The sequence below is a fragment of the Halyomorpha halys genome, unplaced genomic scaffold, assembly GCF_000696795.3.
Source record: "Halyomorpha halys isolate HHAL.00 unplaced genomic scaffold, Hhal_1.1 Scaffold833.1, whole genome shotgun sequence".
NCBI classification, from domain to species: domain Eukaryota; kingdom Metazoa; phylum Arthropoda; class Insecta; order Hemiptera; family Pentatomidae; genus Halyomorpha; species Halyomorpha halys.
Genome location: NW_027109632.1, coordinates 536041 through 553959, shown reverse-complemented (window position 1 = coordinate 553959; position 17919 = coordinate 536041). Strand labels below are relative to the sequence as shown.

Genomic DNA, 17919 nt, shown 5'->3' with positions numbered 1-17919 from the left:
TTCGCAAAGTAGATTTTGTGTTTTGTCTCGGTGTGTTATGTTTATGAGCTTAAGTGTTTTAAACATATTTCGATATCAACTCCTGTTGATGTGAATCATTTTTGAATGTAAATTTTGATCGAAAACCTATTAGGGGTGTAAATAATTGGATCTTCAAATGATCAGTTTCCTCAATTATTGACACATATTGTCGATAACTATGTATTGCATAACACTTTTAGGCGAACACAACGTGAATATTTGTAAGAGAATGATGGTTTTACTTTTAAAATTAATAAAAAAGTCTTCAGAAGAAGGACGTAAACAGAAGAACGTCGAGAGAAAAACTTGGATAATGCCGAAATTTCGGAAGGAATAGAAACGAAAAATATGAACTATCACTCACGAAATACTAAAAAAAAAATTATTGGTATAATACAAACAAGAATGTTTACATAACAAGTGCTACTGAGCTAATGACACGTACTCTACTTAGCTAGACTAAGTAGGGAGACACATATATAGTGGTGGGGGATTAGTGCTGATGCTACATTAAATATGGTGGTGATCGGGGGATAACTGAATAAAAAAAAGTGACTTGAATCACGATTAAAATTTATAAAAGTAAAACTACCCACTGAGCTGCGACGGCCATGCGCGTTGGGGCGTGAGTCCCAAAGCCCTCAGTTCGGAACGTTGTGGGTTCGACTCCCATCCAGCACAGTCAATATTTATTTCTTGGCGATCCCGAGAAATGAATCTTGACACTCCCTTGGTACATAGAGAATCTCTACACCTTAGTGCGTAGAGGGTTGGCAGACAGGACCACTAGGCCCATTTGCCAGACTAGTTCCTCCCACCACAGATAATAGAAAGACACCTACCAACTATATCATTATAATTTTCATTTCAGTCCGTTTTGTGATTTCTAGGTAAGGGTAATGAGTTTAAAAGATTTATTTAAATAGACTGTTGTATAAGTTTTATACCAATAAATTAAATATTATTTGTTCAAAATAAACCCCTTTGTTGGTTGAATTGTTGTCCTGGTTCCGTTTTCTTTAAATAATTGTTATCTAAATGTCAATTGTTGAAAAACGTGTCATCCCGTTTAAAGTTTATATTATTTTGGCCAAAATTATGAGCGAAATATATAAAACAGATCTGAACAAAAAAGAAAAACTGTGAAACCAAAGGAAAATTTAGTAAATAAGAAAGTTATTGGGAAAAATTATTGTGTAAATTATTGGTGCCTTTAATCAGTCTTATCCTTATCATAGGAGTATAGGTATTGTTAATTATATTAGATAATTTAATTTTTTCCAATTTGTTCAGTATTTTAACTTCTTTATTCTCTGGTTTTAAAGCCCCTAAAATAAAAAAAAAAAACAGCTTAAAAATATCAACCCCAAAAAACTCTCCGAAAATATAGAACCCTTTAAAAATGCGTTCACACAACACAAGAAAAACAATTTTTATAATAATACAAAAAAAAAATCCCTATAGTAATCCATGGTTTCACCGCAATAGAAAGATAAAATGAATAATGCACTTGCCTTTCAAATTCTGTTTGTAAGTTGTTGTTAATTTCCTTTAGGTTTTCAATTTTCTTGAGGGTATCTAAAAGCTTATTACTAAAATGTTGTTCTTGTTCTTCAATTTTTTTCTGAAGACTGTTTGATTCTTCCTTCAACTTTGTTTGGTATTTGTTTATTTCCACTAAATGTTCTCTTTCCATTTGCTGTTGAATATAAACACAAGTTAAATCTATTTGGATATGTTAATCACTAAATATATTTATATAAATTAGGTATTTGGAAGTATTATTTAATAAATTTATATATATTATAGGATTTAATATTTTTTACTACATTTGAATTTAATTTGATATGAATAAAAGTCTAACGAACTACAATGCTCATAAGCAATAGAATTCCTCTACCATAGAAAATTGGTATTTCTATAGTTTAAAGTCTATAACTTTGATTTGTCTGTTGAAATACCATTTCTAAAATTATAATACCCACCTTTAGCCTAAACTTTAGGTCTTCGACGATGGCGTTATAATTACTTTGAGTTTCACGAAGCTGTGCCTCATTATTGGCAGTGATTTGACGAGTAGTGTATTCATGTTGTCCTTCTATCTCTGAGAGGCGATCACTCAATTCTTTGTTCCTTCCGTACAATTCTTCTAGCTCATGTAAGCTGATAAGTATTTCGCTTAAGCTTGGCATTGTTTCGGTAATTGTGGAACGTTTTTCCTTACTACACATTATATGCCACAAGCAAAGGAAGCCTTCTTCGCTAGCGGTCATCAATATCCTATCATTATGATTTATCACAACCTGAAATTCATACAATTCTTTTAATAAAAGAATATAATTAGATGTAAAAAGCTTTATTTATAGTACAAGAGCTGGGAAGAAAAAAATGCAGTTATCTCACACCAATTTTTGATTACTGTAAAGAAAACTATGTATAATTACTAGTCAAAACTAATGAGTCAGCCGAGTATAGGTAGGGGGAATAAAAAATAGCAGATGTTTCAAAAACTTAAAAAAACTTTAATTTTTCATTCGAAGCTATATATCTTAAAAACTACCAACAACACTAGGAAATCTAAAAGAACATTATTTAAAGAAGGGTAAATTTGCTTAAATATTAGCCCTAATAGAGCTATTTACGTCCAATAGTTCTCGAGATATAGCCTTTTAAAAAGCAACATAAACATATACTGAAATATCAGTTGTTAGTTAATTTATTTTAAGAAATCGATATCTCAAGAACTATGTGACGCACAGATGTCTATTAGCAATAAAATTAAACAAGTTTATTGTACTATAAAGTAGTTTATGACCTTTACCTTCGTAGGAATAGTAGTTTTCATGATATTAGCTAAAATAAATTGAATTATAGTTGTTCGGACAATAAGTTTGATTTATGAAAAACTTTGTTTCAGAAACCATTCAACGTACAGATGTCTGTCTGCACTTAAATTGAAGCCAGTTAAATTTACTATAAAATAGGTAATAATGTTTATCTTTGTAGGAGTAGTAGTTTTTATGATATTTGGTAAAATAAACTCACAAAATGTTAATTTCTAGTTGCTCGTATAAAATGTTGGAGTTTTGAAAAAATAGATCTCTAGAGCCATAAAACGCACATATGTTTGCCAGCAATCAAAATAAAGGAAATTTAACTTACTATAAAGTAATTCATGACACTTATTTTTGTAGGGGTAGTAGTTTTTATGATATTAACATATGAATATAAATTTGGTGAATGAAAATTTGTCCGAACAACTATACATCAATTTATTTTAGCCACTTTCATGAAAACCACTACTCCTACGAAGGTGAAGGTCATAAACTGCTTTATAGTACATTACACTTGCTTTAATTTGATTGCTAATAGACATCTGTGCGTCACATAATTCATGAGATATAGATTTCTAAAAATAAATTAACTAACTGCTGATATTTCAGTACGTTCCATACAACATTTTTATGAAATGTTGCTTTTTAAGAAGCTATATCTCGAGAACTATTGAACGTAAATATAAGCTATAATATAAGCTCTATTAGGGCTAATATTTCAGCAAATTTACTCTACTTTAAATGATGCTCTCTTAGATTTTCTATTGTTGTTGGTAGTTGTAAAAATATTGAGCTCCGAATAAAAGACTAATTATTTTTAATGTTTTGAAACAGCCGCTATTTTTTATTCCCCCTACCTATACTATTGACAGACTCATCAATTTTGACTAGTGATTATACCTAGTTTTCAATTAAGTAATCACAAATTGGGGTAAAATAACTGCTCTTTTTCTCATCTTGGGCTCTTAGATTGTCCTGTAATTAAAGAGGTAAGTAGAAGTAAAAGAAAAAATCATTCACATAAATCAAGTTCTATCATCAACGCACAGATTCCTACCTCACTTTGCAATTATTTTAGTTATATATATATATATGTGCTCTAGAATATAAGTCTACATCTTGACTCACTTCTTGGAGAGGTTGGCTATGCATTGAAAACTCCTGCCACTTTGGAGGGTGAACTAGGGGATAAAGGACTGACACAACTGTTCCTTTTTGGCCTCCGAGAAACAGCAATTGTCCTGAATTACCCAACGTCACACAGCTCAGTGAGGTTTGCAGCATATCAATCTCACGTGATATCTAGTAAAACAAAATTGTTTAAATTAATGAAATTATGTATAGAAACAAAAAAAAAATTCGAGTTGACAGGTATTATTAATTAATTGATGACAGTTGTAGAAGTAAAATTGTAAGAAGGGACGTTCTATGGCTTACATTGTAATTGTCACTTTACTTATATGACTTTTCAAATAGACAATTATAGTGAGTAGGTTGGTCGATGTACGACATGTCACAATCTCACAAGAGGAGATCATAACCCACTAAAAAAACAATCCTTCTCGCCCGTACCCACCACACTAAGACACCCGGAGAGTGAAGGTCCTATATCACTTTTGAAATATTTGCTCAAAACGGGAATAGTAGACTTTAAGATAGTTTAATCGAGTAATATTTAAAAAGCGTCTGAAATTGAAAAACGGCGTGAAACCCTCCACTCCCGGTCTCCATGGTTATCTACTTGTCTGACTCTTCAAACAAACAATTACAACGAGTAGGTTGATCGATGTACGATATATGTGACATATTGTGAATCTCACAATACGAGATCATAACACAAAAAAAATAAGCAATCCTATCAAATCAAGTAAACATGGATACTATTAGTATTTCCGTGCACAAAAGGTCAAATTAGGTGTTTTCAAAAAGTCTAAAAAATAAGAGATAAAAATGCAAATTGAAATTTACAGGTATTATTAATTAATTGATGACAGTTGTAGAAGTAGCATTGTAAGAAGAAGTAACATTCTATGACTTACACTACCATTCATAACTTCTTTCAGTACTCCATCAGTTCCTACTGAATATACTGCATCGCCTACTGCCAAACCAAACTGCCCGTTCTTATTTGTGAAAATGTCACTTATCCTTTTACCGCTGTCCATGTCCCATTCGTACAAGGATCCTTCACCACCACAACTCCATAAACTTTTATCCCTGGGACCAAACACTAGCCTTTTGATCTGTAATATCAGAGAAAATATTTATAAGTAAAAAATAAACTACGAATTCAAATCTCGACCAATGAATACTTACAGGCCCAAGGTGACCGCTTAAAATGTGAAGCCGCGTGAAGAATACAGCTGAGTACACCTCTATAACTATATCCCTCGTTGCTGCGAACAAATGGCCACCAGTCGCAAAGGCAACATTTTTACAAGCCCTAATATCGACTTGTCCAACTGTCTTCAAATCATTTGCCAAAATCAAATTGAAACGTAGCTTATCAGTGAAGCCAAGTAAACAGTAAAAGCCTAGAAAAAAAAACGCGATACGGTTCAATAAAATCAAAAGTTGAAAGTCTTACATCATGTATTAGAAAACATTAAAACAATTATTGATGAGAAAAAATCATTGAAATACTCTAAATCAGCATTTCCCAAAGAGTTGTACGAGTACGGGAAGAATTTGTTGGAGGTACGCAAAGCAAGTATTTTGACTACGTCTAGTGCAACAAGGTAAATCCGGTACTAACAAAAAACGACCTGAAATACACATTTACGTGAAGCTGTATTTTGTACATTGTACAATACAATACTTTTTAGACTTTAAGTTGATAAATATGAACAATGATTTTGGATCATAAACCGCTTCTCAGATTACAATTTACCACCAAGAAACAAATTATGATGATATACTATATTAACATAAGAAATTTCACTCTTCTTATTGGTCTCAATCCAAGTCATTTTTAATATAAATTTTATTAATTTCATTTATTCCCAACCGGTTACCCACTAGAGCCTTGGTATAGACCGCGGGAAGGTCCGATAAGATAGTAGGGGTATTCATGATCATTAGCTTAGCATGTTAAATAGAGAAATATTTCCTTCTTTTACCATGTTAAAACTATATAACATAAAACATGGTTAAGAGTCTGTTAATAGGCCTGTTAAATGGAAAATGACTTCACGCAACAGACCAGCTGAGCTCGTCACCGTTTTATTTATTGTCGTTTTAAGTTACTTGCTCTTATTTGTGTTATCATTTTTTTGGATGTTTTTGTAACTAATAACGCGATGGATGACAGTAATAATATTGTAATGACAGTTGGCAATTAGCTTATCATGATTCTCTTCCTCACAAGTTAGAAGGTCAACAAGACACTCAGAAACCAAACTTTTACTTTTCATTCAATTTAGGCATGTTGTAATAAATTACTTTAACGAAAACGTAGAAGTAAACAATAACATGAAGTTTTGGAAGGAAAGGTTATAAAACCAGTTGCTCTAAAATTCCGCTAGGAGATGTTATACATTTAACTTTTAACATGACTTTAAATAGGGCTGCTCACAATCGTAAAACATTCAACTAATTAACATGAAGTTTTGGAAGGAAAGGTTATAAAACCAGTTGCTCAAAAAATCCGCTAGGAGCTCTTATGCATTCAAAATTTAACATGGTAAAATATTTTACATTTAACACAACGTCATGAATACCCCTATTGTTATTTCCTGATGATTGGGTGTTGGTTAAAATATTTTAACTGGTAACTGCATTAAAAAACTTACTCAAAATGCAGTTGTAGGCATCCTAATTTATTTTGAAATATTTTCTTTTAAGAACCTTCCAAGAACACGGGAATGGAAGTAGACCGTACAGGGTTCAATTTCCACCTTATTGTTCCCCTTACTTCAAAGGATTGAGAACCACTGATTTATATTCTACTCTAACCTCATTTCACCATATCATGATTATTTCATTTAGGATAACAGTGCTTTTTCAATTCGAGTCGATAGACGAAGAGTGTTAAGGTGAACGTTTCCTACGCTGACATAACTTGATGACACATAATATGTCATATGACAAACATCCATTGATTAGGATAGAAGTGTAAAGACTACACTGACACATCGTGTAAACAGTTTAATTTCCTCAACATGCTGTCTAACGCGTCAGTTACAAGTTAAAGTCCCAGACCGTCATGACGTCAGTTAGTGACAGCCATGAACCTCGGAAAGGAACTTATTGAACACCTTAAAAATATATCTATCATTTGATCCTGGTGAATAGGGTTTTGGATTGAAACAAGACAAATTCTTGAATTACCAAAAATGTTATTTACATATTTATTGCATGGTTGGGATTTTTATTTGATTGACAATATTTACAATCTTTATAAAAACTCTGGTCTTATAAAATATAAACAAATAAAGAAAACATGTCCCGTCATTATCAAAATGTTTATATTTTAAAGTGCACAGAATTATTCTTTGTTCATATTTTAGCACATCTAAAATTTTTGTCTGCCAATAGCTGTGGCATTAGATTTTATCCGTAAACCAATGTATTACTATTTGTGGGGTGCAACCCTAATCTATTTAAGTAGTGTATCCTCCACTATGGGACGTGACGGCCGTGCGGGTTGTGGCGCAGGTCCCAGTGCGCTCGGTTCGGAACGTTGTGGGTTCGATTCCCAATTGAGGCAGTTAAACATTCATTTTTCGGAGGTCCCGAAGAATGAATCTTGACACTCTCACCTTGGTTAGTACGTGTCGGGAACTCAGGTAACCGTCAGGGATTGGCAGAAAGGACCGCTAGGCCCACTTGCCGGATTTGTTCACCAAATACCAGTACCAGTACATCCACTATCAATATATGCTGCTGTTACAGTAACGTACTATTCCTCCTCATCAAAATCATCCGAAAAACTCCTATCCATTCTGTAATAAGTAAAGCTTGCGAAAACTGATGTCAGTTTAATGTGTATACCCAAACTGATTTTTTTTTCTTACCTGCTAATATTTTTATTATCAACATATACAGATATACATATTATTATTATATTACATATATATACAGGCATTGAAAGAGGGGAGGTACCCGATCTAACCCTGACATGTTAACATATCAACTGTACCTTGTAGTTTACGAGTGTAAACATGGACAGACCAAGGTATCTTTAACTACCTGGCCCTTTCTAGTATAAGGGGTGCTTATTATATCACAAAAAACTTACAAAACTATTCTAAGCAGAGTGGGAAAGTCGTGTTTTCAGTCTGTGGGGTCAACCCGCTCAGGTCGGAATCGAACTTGTACCACGGCCTCTAGTATTAGCGTGTTGTGCGGTCATATTTAGAATATTGAGAAGGCTCACTAGGAACAAAATGCATGTAAGAAAAAGTATAAACGTTGAAAAATTATATTCCACATTTGATTAGGTCTCCGAATCAAAAAATTTCCTTGCAATACTGATCGCTTAATGACTTTGTTTCTGAAGAGTTTCTTTTTGCCAAAAACACATTCTTAGTTGATATAAGGATTTTTTTCAGAGATTTCCATACAACTTTTTAATATGATTAAACCGTATGAATAACTCGCTTCCTTTTTCTTCTATCCAATATTCTCTATCTCCCAAGTGCCGCACTGTATTATCTTTTTTGCCTTTGAAAGGTAATATTCTTTGATAGACGAAAGTGTATCTGTAAGTATTAAAATAATGAAAAAAATATATATATTTTACCTGATGGGTGCATCGAAGCACTGTATATGACGTCAGTGAATTTCTTCTGAATAACAACCTTCATCAGTTCGTAATTCCAGAGGCGAATAGTTTTATCATAGAGTCCAGCAGTTAAAAAATACGGTTTCCATAAGCAAGTAGAGATTGAAGCTATAGGGCCATCGTGGTATCCATTACCCAAGCTATTAAATTCAGCAACTGGTTCCTATTTAATAAAAAAAACATTTTATTAGGCTGGTGCATCTATTAATTATAATTTTTGTTTTATTTTTGAACATTCTGAAATCGATCCCGGACGTGATGAGCCATTCGCCACAAATATGGCAATAGTTTTTATTGAAATTGCAACTAACTTTCAATAACTTGTAAAAATTGAATGACTAATAAAAATTCTTAAAAAAAATATTCCTCATTTAAAAATATAATTGGATTTCTTTTTAATTGAAGAGCCTATGAATATAGTCTCATACACCCCTAAGAATATACAATGTTATAAATAAAACAAAAAATTAAGATAAAATAAATAAATTAAAATTATAATTCTTAATAAAAGATAAAAGTAAAGTTAAAAAAAAACCAATGGTATTTATGGATTTAACTAAATAAATAATTGACTTCTAATGGAAAAAAAGTGAATTTAAGAAAAAGACGAAGAGAAAAAAAAATTAAGATAAAATAAAATTTTAGAGTAACAATAACAGAACTGATTAATATAGAATTTATAACAGGATGTCCTGCAGCAGCCTGGGCTTCAGTCTTCGGGGTGTGGTTGGGTTTCCCAAGTTGTAGGTCACTGCTCCTTTAACTGTATGTAACTGGGAGTGGAGCTTCATGAACTTTTTTTTTTATGTAATCCTCTATTGTCTCTATTTCTAATTTCAAATACAATTGGCTATTTCTTACAAATCAAGGAGCATCCAATGCAATTCTTACGACTTTATTTTGAAAATAACCAGATTTAGTTTAATTGGTTTCGTAATGATTTGGGTAGATATAATTATAATTTTTAAAAAGATAAAATATTTGTTTTAAAAAATGAACCTTTGAAATTTACTAAAAAAGGTAGCCCTGCCTTAGTATTTGAGGTTTTATATGTGAAGAGAATCCAAATATCTAATAAAAAAAAATCCACCCTTATACTAACCATGGATTTTCTCCATTTTCAAATTTTTAATTTTGAAAAAATAAAAGTCATCCGTTGATGGTTATCGGAATTCGTCTTTTCTTGATAATTTGCCTTTAAAAATGGCTGCCTATTGGAAGTTTCATACGGCCATATCTCGGCCGTTTATCATGAGAGAGGGTAAATTAATTTATCAAAGCCTTACACAAAAAAAATTATTTTGTTAAATATTCATTAGTTTCACTAGATTTCGACTACCAATATGTAAGTATCAAATCGGGCTCCTAATATGATAGTGGCTTCAGCTAAATCCATTTAGCTCTAAAATAATATTTTAAATTTTATGGTAGATTTTGTACTAGTTATTTGACAAGGTAGAATTCAAAAACAAAAAAAAATAAAATAAATGAGTCCGTCCTCTATCCACTGATTTTTAAATACAGTAGTTGATTTAAAAACCAATTGAATTCTCTACAAAACAAGAAATTAATCGGAAAGAAAGAAGGAAATCGGATCATTATTACCTAAAATACGAAATATGTAAGTTTTAAAAGTATAAACACGTTTTTAAAGGTATTTAGGCAGTTTTAAAGTCACTCAGTTTTTTTGGAATTACTCCAGAATACTGTTATCAAAATATTAAATAGTATATATCACTTGGAACGTATCTTATATTCATTCAGGTTTATTAAATTGCTTACAAAGTTCTTCATTGGAGCAATATTAGTGAATATCCAACAAAAAACATTGTATAACCATTTGGAGCGATTTTCAATTCAGACTTATACGTGTTGCTATGTCTTTAATAATATCTACTTACATCATAGTACACTATTTTAAAAATAAGTGTTTATTCTCATATAAAATACCTTATCAAAATCCTGATCGAAAAATATGTCGGAAATGTATAATTCTGTTTTCATGGTCGTGCAAACGATTTTGTTTTGAGAAGGATTCACTGTAACATAATTGATGCGGTACATATTATCTTGCTCCGCATTTCCCATTCCTACTGATGAAATTTTTATCACATTTTTCTTGACCCATCTGAAATGTAAACAGTGTTTGTTACATGTATGACATGTACCTCAAATTACAATACTTGTTTTCATCTAATTTACTTCGCTTATTTAAAACGTGGTTTATATTTTATAGCCTTTGTTACCAGAAGAATTATCGAATAATTTATCATTAGTATGAAAAATTAGGAATTCTTTCATTTTATAGAAAATAAATCGAACATGTCCATCTGAATAAATAAATCAACTGTACCTGATTTGTTTTTCGAATCAATATTAGAAATGTTTAAATTAAAAAAGAAAAGCTGTTTCTTATTTTAATATGATCTTTAATTTTTTACTAACATGTATTTTAAAAATGTTAACCAGAAAATTTTAAGGCTGAGTGTTTCAACTCTTCTGTCTGTCAACCCAACCGCAAAAATTAACGCTGAGGCTAGTGGACACACGAAACACCAGGACGGACCGTGCAACGAACAAACATCTTTCATGGTTGAAGTATGTTGCAAGACTATGAAGTAAGGGTAAGCAGAGAATATCATTGCTGAGACGACTGATGGGGGTGAAGTGGGCACGCAAGATGTCCTCTCCATCACATACAAAACATATCATAGCTATTTGAAATTTGTAAATTCATAAATTGTTTATTGAGCTATATCGATAAAAATATTGAATTGAGGTGTGGTAAATTTTATTTTTAATAAATTTCATGTAACGTATATTAGTTAAATATATTACATTGTTAACTAGGTTCCTCGCTACATTTATTATTTGATATCCTATTTGGTTAGAATAATCATTTGATACTGTATCACTGATTGTTTTTTTAAAACAATTTTGTTATGATTTTACTATTGTCAAAAGTGGTATCCATATCCAAAATGTCATTACCTTATCTGTGGGTGATTCGGCGGTAAATTTAATCAGTTTTTGTTAAATATATTACTTATAAAGTTTAACAAATATATGTATTTACTATTTTATATTATTATTAATGATTTCTCTATGTATTTAATGAATAATATACGTTTTAGCACATTTGTCAATTAGTTCTACAGTGATTTTAGTTAAATGGAATCCATTAAATTAAAAAAATAAATTAAAATCAAGCCTATAATAAAAACCATCAATTAATAGTTGAGCATAATTTTAAATATACACTTTTATTTTGGGCTTTTTTTTTGTACTCTTTAACTATTTTCAAGTTTATTTTTCTTTCTCTGTTGATGTTTTTATTTTTTGATGAATCATTATACATTATTAGGAAATGTTGATTTAGGAGATACTGTATAATTACTTCGTAAGCTGAAAAATTAAAAATATCGATATTCTGCCATGAAAAATAAAAAAAATAGAAATAATTCACATGCATTTAAATAATATACGAATCAAGTAGTTTGTTTGTCACTTTATGAAGGGCATGATTGTTGAATAGGATCTGTTTTTTTTTTTTGTTTTTTTTTTTTATTAGTATAAGTGTTTCGACCACTCGGGCCATTTACACTTGATTTACAAATTCGATTACAATCCCTGTTTTCTTCAGAAATACTAAAAAGATCGTCTCGATCAATAAATTCTATTATAAAATAAAGTCGGTAATTAGAGAAGGTATGAGGTGAGAAATATTTGAAGGAGGTTTAGAGAAATTCAGGCCTAAACTTAAAATATTGACAACATGTAGTTTATCACATACCTTTTTCTACCCCATGCTACAATTCCTTCTATATCGGCGAAACTAAGAATCAACTTAAGAACCGCATTTCCCAACACAAAACCTCTATCAATTCCTGTAATTCATTTGCCACTAAATTGTCAGAACACGCTTTAAACCTGAATCATGTTTTTAATTTTGATAATACTTTAATTCTTGCTACTGTCCCCAACCATAAAAAACGTCTCATCTTTGAGTCCATTCACATAAATTAACGGAGAATTCCGTCAATCATAAAGTCTATAAAGACTGCATCTCCATGACATACTGACACATTTTGAACCTTATAAAGCCCTCATAATTCTTCTTTTCTCTACGTTCAGCATTTCAAAAGCCCACTCTCCTGTCATGTATTTTATTCTGGTTTAATTATTTATTTTCTAAATTCTCACCCATACTAAATTTAATTATATTTTATAGTTACATTCCTTCCTTTTTCTTCTATATTTATGTATTTTAATTTTAATTTATATTCATATGTTACCAGCTTAAGTATACTTACATTAATTACTTTATTATTAATGTTTCTATTATATAATTTCATATACCTCTGCATCCCCATTCATTCGATATATTGTCTTTCTTTATCATCTATATTGTATCCCATTATTTTAACTTTATTTATTTTTTTTCTATCTGTGTACATTTTAATTTTTTTTTTATATATTTCTCCTGTCCCGCCCTATTGCGTATATTATCATTTATTGTTTACCTAATTTTAATATTCTCTTTATTTTCTACACTGTTTACTTTAAAATTATTTTCAAATGTAACGCACTTAACTGCCATCCCCACTCCTCCCAATACAAACGGTTCACTCTGACTTTGGCTTCTGTCAAAACAGGTATGAATTCTATCTCGTTAATTTTCTTCCTTTTTTTTTTTATTTTATTTTTTTTTATTATTATCCCCCTTTTTCATCTCTTAGTTGTACTTACTTTTATACTTCTTCTTTTTATCTGTTACTATTTCGGTTTTTATTTATTGTTTATAACCTTTGATTTTTACGTTTCATTGTATACCCTTGTAATTTTCCATTTATTTTTTTACTTATGTTAGTGTTTGCATTTTTTTTTAGCCCTGACGAAGCCCTGCAACGTGGAGCGAAACGTTAGCTCAAATGAAAATAGTTATTACTATTTGAGTTGTTTTTTTTTTACTGCACCCGGACCATTTTCCACTTATTCATTTAAATAAATATTTTTGTTTAAAATTATGAATTTTATCATTTTTTAAACTAAAACATGGTTGATAAAAATTAACTTACAGAGGATTTGAGTATTTTATGAACACTTAACAAGGAGTACTTGAATATTATAAATTATAATAGCAAGAGGTGGCATCTTTTTTGAAAAGAAATGTGACCGAGAAGTTAATTTAGTACTCCTTAAATATAAGATATACATATATACATTCAAAACAATTTTGTATATTTAAAAAACACCAAAAATAAACATTACATTTTTTAAAGGAAAAGTAAGTAGTCATCAATATAACTTGGTATAATTATTTGCAAAAATAAAATAAAAAATAGTAACAAAACATTCCATTGACTAAATATATTATGATTAGATATTGAATTAAAAATTAAGAATCTGAAAAAAAAATCTATTAATACTACAGAAATTACGTAGGTCGTGAATCGACACCTTTTTGATGAATTGGTGGCGATATGGAAAGCCTTGAATTTAGAAAAAAAATCGAAAGCTTAATATCAATGATCTAAAGGAACTATAATAAAAATTTGAGACGATACCTTGATTCTGATACTTTCTCAAATACATAGACTTCCCCCAGATTACAAGAATACAGAAAGCCTTTTTCAAATGAAATCAAAGCTCTAACTTCGTGTATTCCAGATTTGTTGTCATCCGTCACTGCGTTCGATGCCAGAGTAACTACTTCTTCAGAACTGAGAAAAAAAAAAAATCAAAAGAGAAGTTGTTCTGTGTTTTTGACACAATTATAGGAGTCACAAAATTTCAAATTTATACCTTGGTTTTTTTTTTTTTTTTTTTAATTTATAAAGAATAATAAATGAAAAAAATAGTTCACACTGTGTTGATATTCGTGTGTTTAATTTTTTTTTACTAAAATTAATTGCATTATTATAATAAAATTTTAAATTTGATTAATTTGTATAATAATTTTATTATTTAAGACAATGTCTTTTACCTGGAAAACCACGAGATTATGGAACGCAAGTTGTTCTATTTATTAATTTTTTTTTTCTAATTATAAAAAAAAAGGAATAGGTAAAAAGAATCGATTCAATAAGAGAAGAAAAACAAAATAGGCAAACTTGTAACTTTGTTACTGAATTTCTTATTTGAATGAAGAATGTTCGCTTTCACAGTTCCGTGTTCTAAGTGACTTGTTATCATCCGAGAGGAGTCATTTGAGAAGAGTTTGGGGTCTGATCTTTCTGCATTGCAAGGGAAGTGTGAAAACGTGAAGGAATACGCACTCAATAGCCTTGGTTCTCTGATAAATGAGAGGGTGTGCAGTCAAGTGATGATTTTGTGAATAAGAGATATTTTCTTACCTACCTATGTTTCATAATTGTGGAATTATTGATAAATGCTAGTTGATTATTGTATTATTGATAATTCTACAATTTTGTTAATACTTGAGTGTACATTTTGTTTAGACATAAGTAGATAGAAATCAAATATCTTATTTTATGTGGTACACCATCTATAATTTGATATATTTACCATAGTATTATTACAGTCAACTCAAATTTTTTAAAATTATAAATTATTGAAAACACTTCATATCGCTTATCTAAATAAATCTAGTTCAATATTAAACATAATTTATAGTTTAAAAGAAATAAAAAATTATAAATCATTTATAGAAACTTACTCTGTTAATTGTATCTGAGACAACATGTTAGCTTCATAAACTCCTCGAAGCTCACCATAGGCAACGAGCAGAAGCCTGCCGTCTTTTGATCCCGCTAAGACTGTTTGAGGTCCTAGCCAGCAGGCCACTTGCAATGGAACATTGTCAGCTCTTGAGAAGCCGTATTGCCGCCATATACGGTCCGATTGGCTCATCAACCGAAAATGTCCTGGACCTATTAATAAAAACATGCTACTGTCTTCAGGATTTGGAGCAATCTAAAAAACCATTGGTATTTTGATATAAAAATTAAGAATACAATTGAAATAAACGATATATTATTATTGTGTTATTTTTGGAAGATTCAGAATCATATAAGGGATAATCTTGCTTAAGTTTAAGTCACTATTAAAAACTTTACGATGGTAAGATCGTTCCTTCATCTTTAATAACACTTTGGGCAACGATATTGAGTTGTTAAACTTTCAAACAAAACAGAAACTGGTGGTTACAGAACAGAATAATCCAATTCACTTCTTATGATGGATCTTTGGCTACTTGATAAGGAAGTACTGTTTCTAGAGAAGCGGGTTTGGATTAGTTGATAGGATCAGAATGACGCTGAACCACCAGGTTTTTTTTTGTTTTTTTTTTATATAAAATTAAGGGAAACCAGTTTATAGTGGCTGAGTATTGATGGTGGGGTGATTGAAATGGAATTTATTTAAATCAATGTATAGTGTTGCAGAAGTACAAATAATGATGGATCAATGAGCAGACTGTGACAAATAAAGATTAAACAAGCTATGTTCAATAGGTTTCCGGAGGACTTGAATGATTTCTGAAAACACCGTCATCAGAGGTAACTGATAACAGTTTACATTTCTTATAGCCATTTTACCGTCATCCGTTACATTTTATTGGCAACTTTAGAGAGAATACTATTTCACATACAAAAAGTTGTGAAACTTTCAGATAAAATTTATGGTTATCTGCAAGAACGGTTACAAGAGAGGAGAACCAACATACAAAAGAGAATGTAAGATAATCCGATGGCTTGCGACTAATTGTTAATTACTTATAATTTAAAGTAATCCATAATGTAATTCCTTACAATAAAAATACAAGTATTGGTAAATTCATATTAAACAATGCTTACAACTTATTGTATTAAAAATGAAGAAATATATCATACCTGAGTTACGGTTGAAGAGTTATATGCGGCTTGTCCATAAGAGACAACACATCCTTTAAGCCAGTCGTATATGAGGTAGTTCCAATCAGGATGTCCAGTTACAGCAATAAGGTGAATATTGTCTTCCATGAAAGCAACACCAGCCCAATCAGTGGCTGTTGATTCTTTGAAGGGAATTCCAAGTAATTTCATCCTTTTTTGGGTAGCTATTTCATAGATAGATAAGGTTGGTTTGACACCGTTTTCTGCTACGACAACAAAGTTTCTGAAACAATTGGAAATGACATAATTATAAACGTCCATACCACTTACTATGTTTTATTTTAAATAAATGTTTAGCCATTTTTTCTTATGCTAAACAAATATATTTATGGCCAATAATTGGCTGTCATTCTATCACCAAGCTAGTAAGTGATAAACCCCCAATTATTATATGGTATAAATGATGGACCATAAAATTCGAAATTATTTGACCAAATTTAGTTCGATCTTACGTAGACCAGTTTTCGCGTTGTTAAATTTGAATAAATAACTAATTTTAAGTAATAAATATGAAATAATTTATCATGTTAATATCTTATTTTAAAATTAATACTTATTATAAACAGCATTCACAGTTTTTTCGTTCTTCAAAATATTTTACATCAATTATGATTCCATTGACTTGAAATAACTTACCGATTAGGGCTGATTATAATTCCTGTTACTTCTTTCTTGGATAGTGCCAATTTTATAAAATTTTGTTTCCCATTGTTCAAATTATCTATGACTAAAATTTTTCCTGCCGGATGGAGTAATTCTACATCGTTTACAAATATGGCGTTTTCTTTGATTTTAGTAGATAGTCCATAAAATAGTTTGGGTTCTAAATAAGGTATTTCGTAATCATTAGTTTTTTCGTCCATTTCATTAATATAAACACTAGTGTTCGAGATAAACAACTGTTGCTAAGGAATATTTACGAAGGCAGAGAAATCAATATCTTTAGCTGTTGGTCAAAATGAATTATCAAACTGAGCAATGTATTTTAGACTTGTTTATTCATCATACGATATAATACCACCACCGTTCAATTGATAACTTAACACAGTTTCAGATCAGTAGTACCAGGAATTTAAATTGAATATTACGTTAAATCGTTAAAAAGCTCAAATCTTTGAATCGTGTAACTTATATAAATTAATACACTTTAAATTATAGGCCTGTCAATAGAGGGTTCGTATGCTGTAATAGATGAGGTTCAGCTTTTATTTATTTCCTCTTGTATATGTATGGATACAACCATATAAAAAAAGGCTAATGAATCTGACCTTGGGCGGAGTTTGCGTAGCCATAATAAACTCGAAATATTATGCTATTTTTTTCACAGCTAACTCCTAACAGTTCACCTTTACGAAAATGTTTTGACATAAAAAATTGAAAATTA

The 17919-nt window shown here is 30.6% G+C and overlaps 1 protein-coding gene across 1 annotated transcript in view; it reads right to left on the bottom strand.

The window, feature by feature from the left end:
- Positions 1-17398, bottom strand: part of tous (testes of unusual size) — a 25479-nt gene extending 8081 nt beyond the window's left edge. The window contains exons 1-11 of the mRNA XM_014429875.2: positions 17172-17398; positions 16494-16758; positions 15320-15576; positions 14208-14363; positions 10591-10768; positions 8599-8803; positions 5172-5389; positions 4895-5098; positions 3984-4157; positions 2007-2324; positions 1536-1720 (exon numbers count right to left, since the gene is read on the bottom strand). Coding sequence (XP_014285361.2) covers positions 1536-1720; positions 2007-2324; positions 3984-4157; positions 4895-5098; positions 5172-5389; positions 8599-8803; positions 10591-10768; positions 14208-14363; positions 15320-15576; positions 16494-16758; positions 17172-17398 — 2387 coding nt within the window. The remainder of the gene's footprint in view (positions 1-1535; positions 1721-2006; positions 2325-3983; positions 4158-4894; positions 5099-5171; positions 5390-8598; positions 8804-10590; positions 10769-14207; positions 14364-15319; positions 15577-16493; positions 16759-17171) is intronic.
- Between the last annotated feature and the right edge of the window lie 521 nt (positions 17399-17919).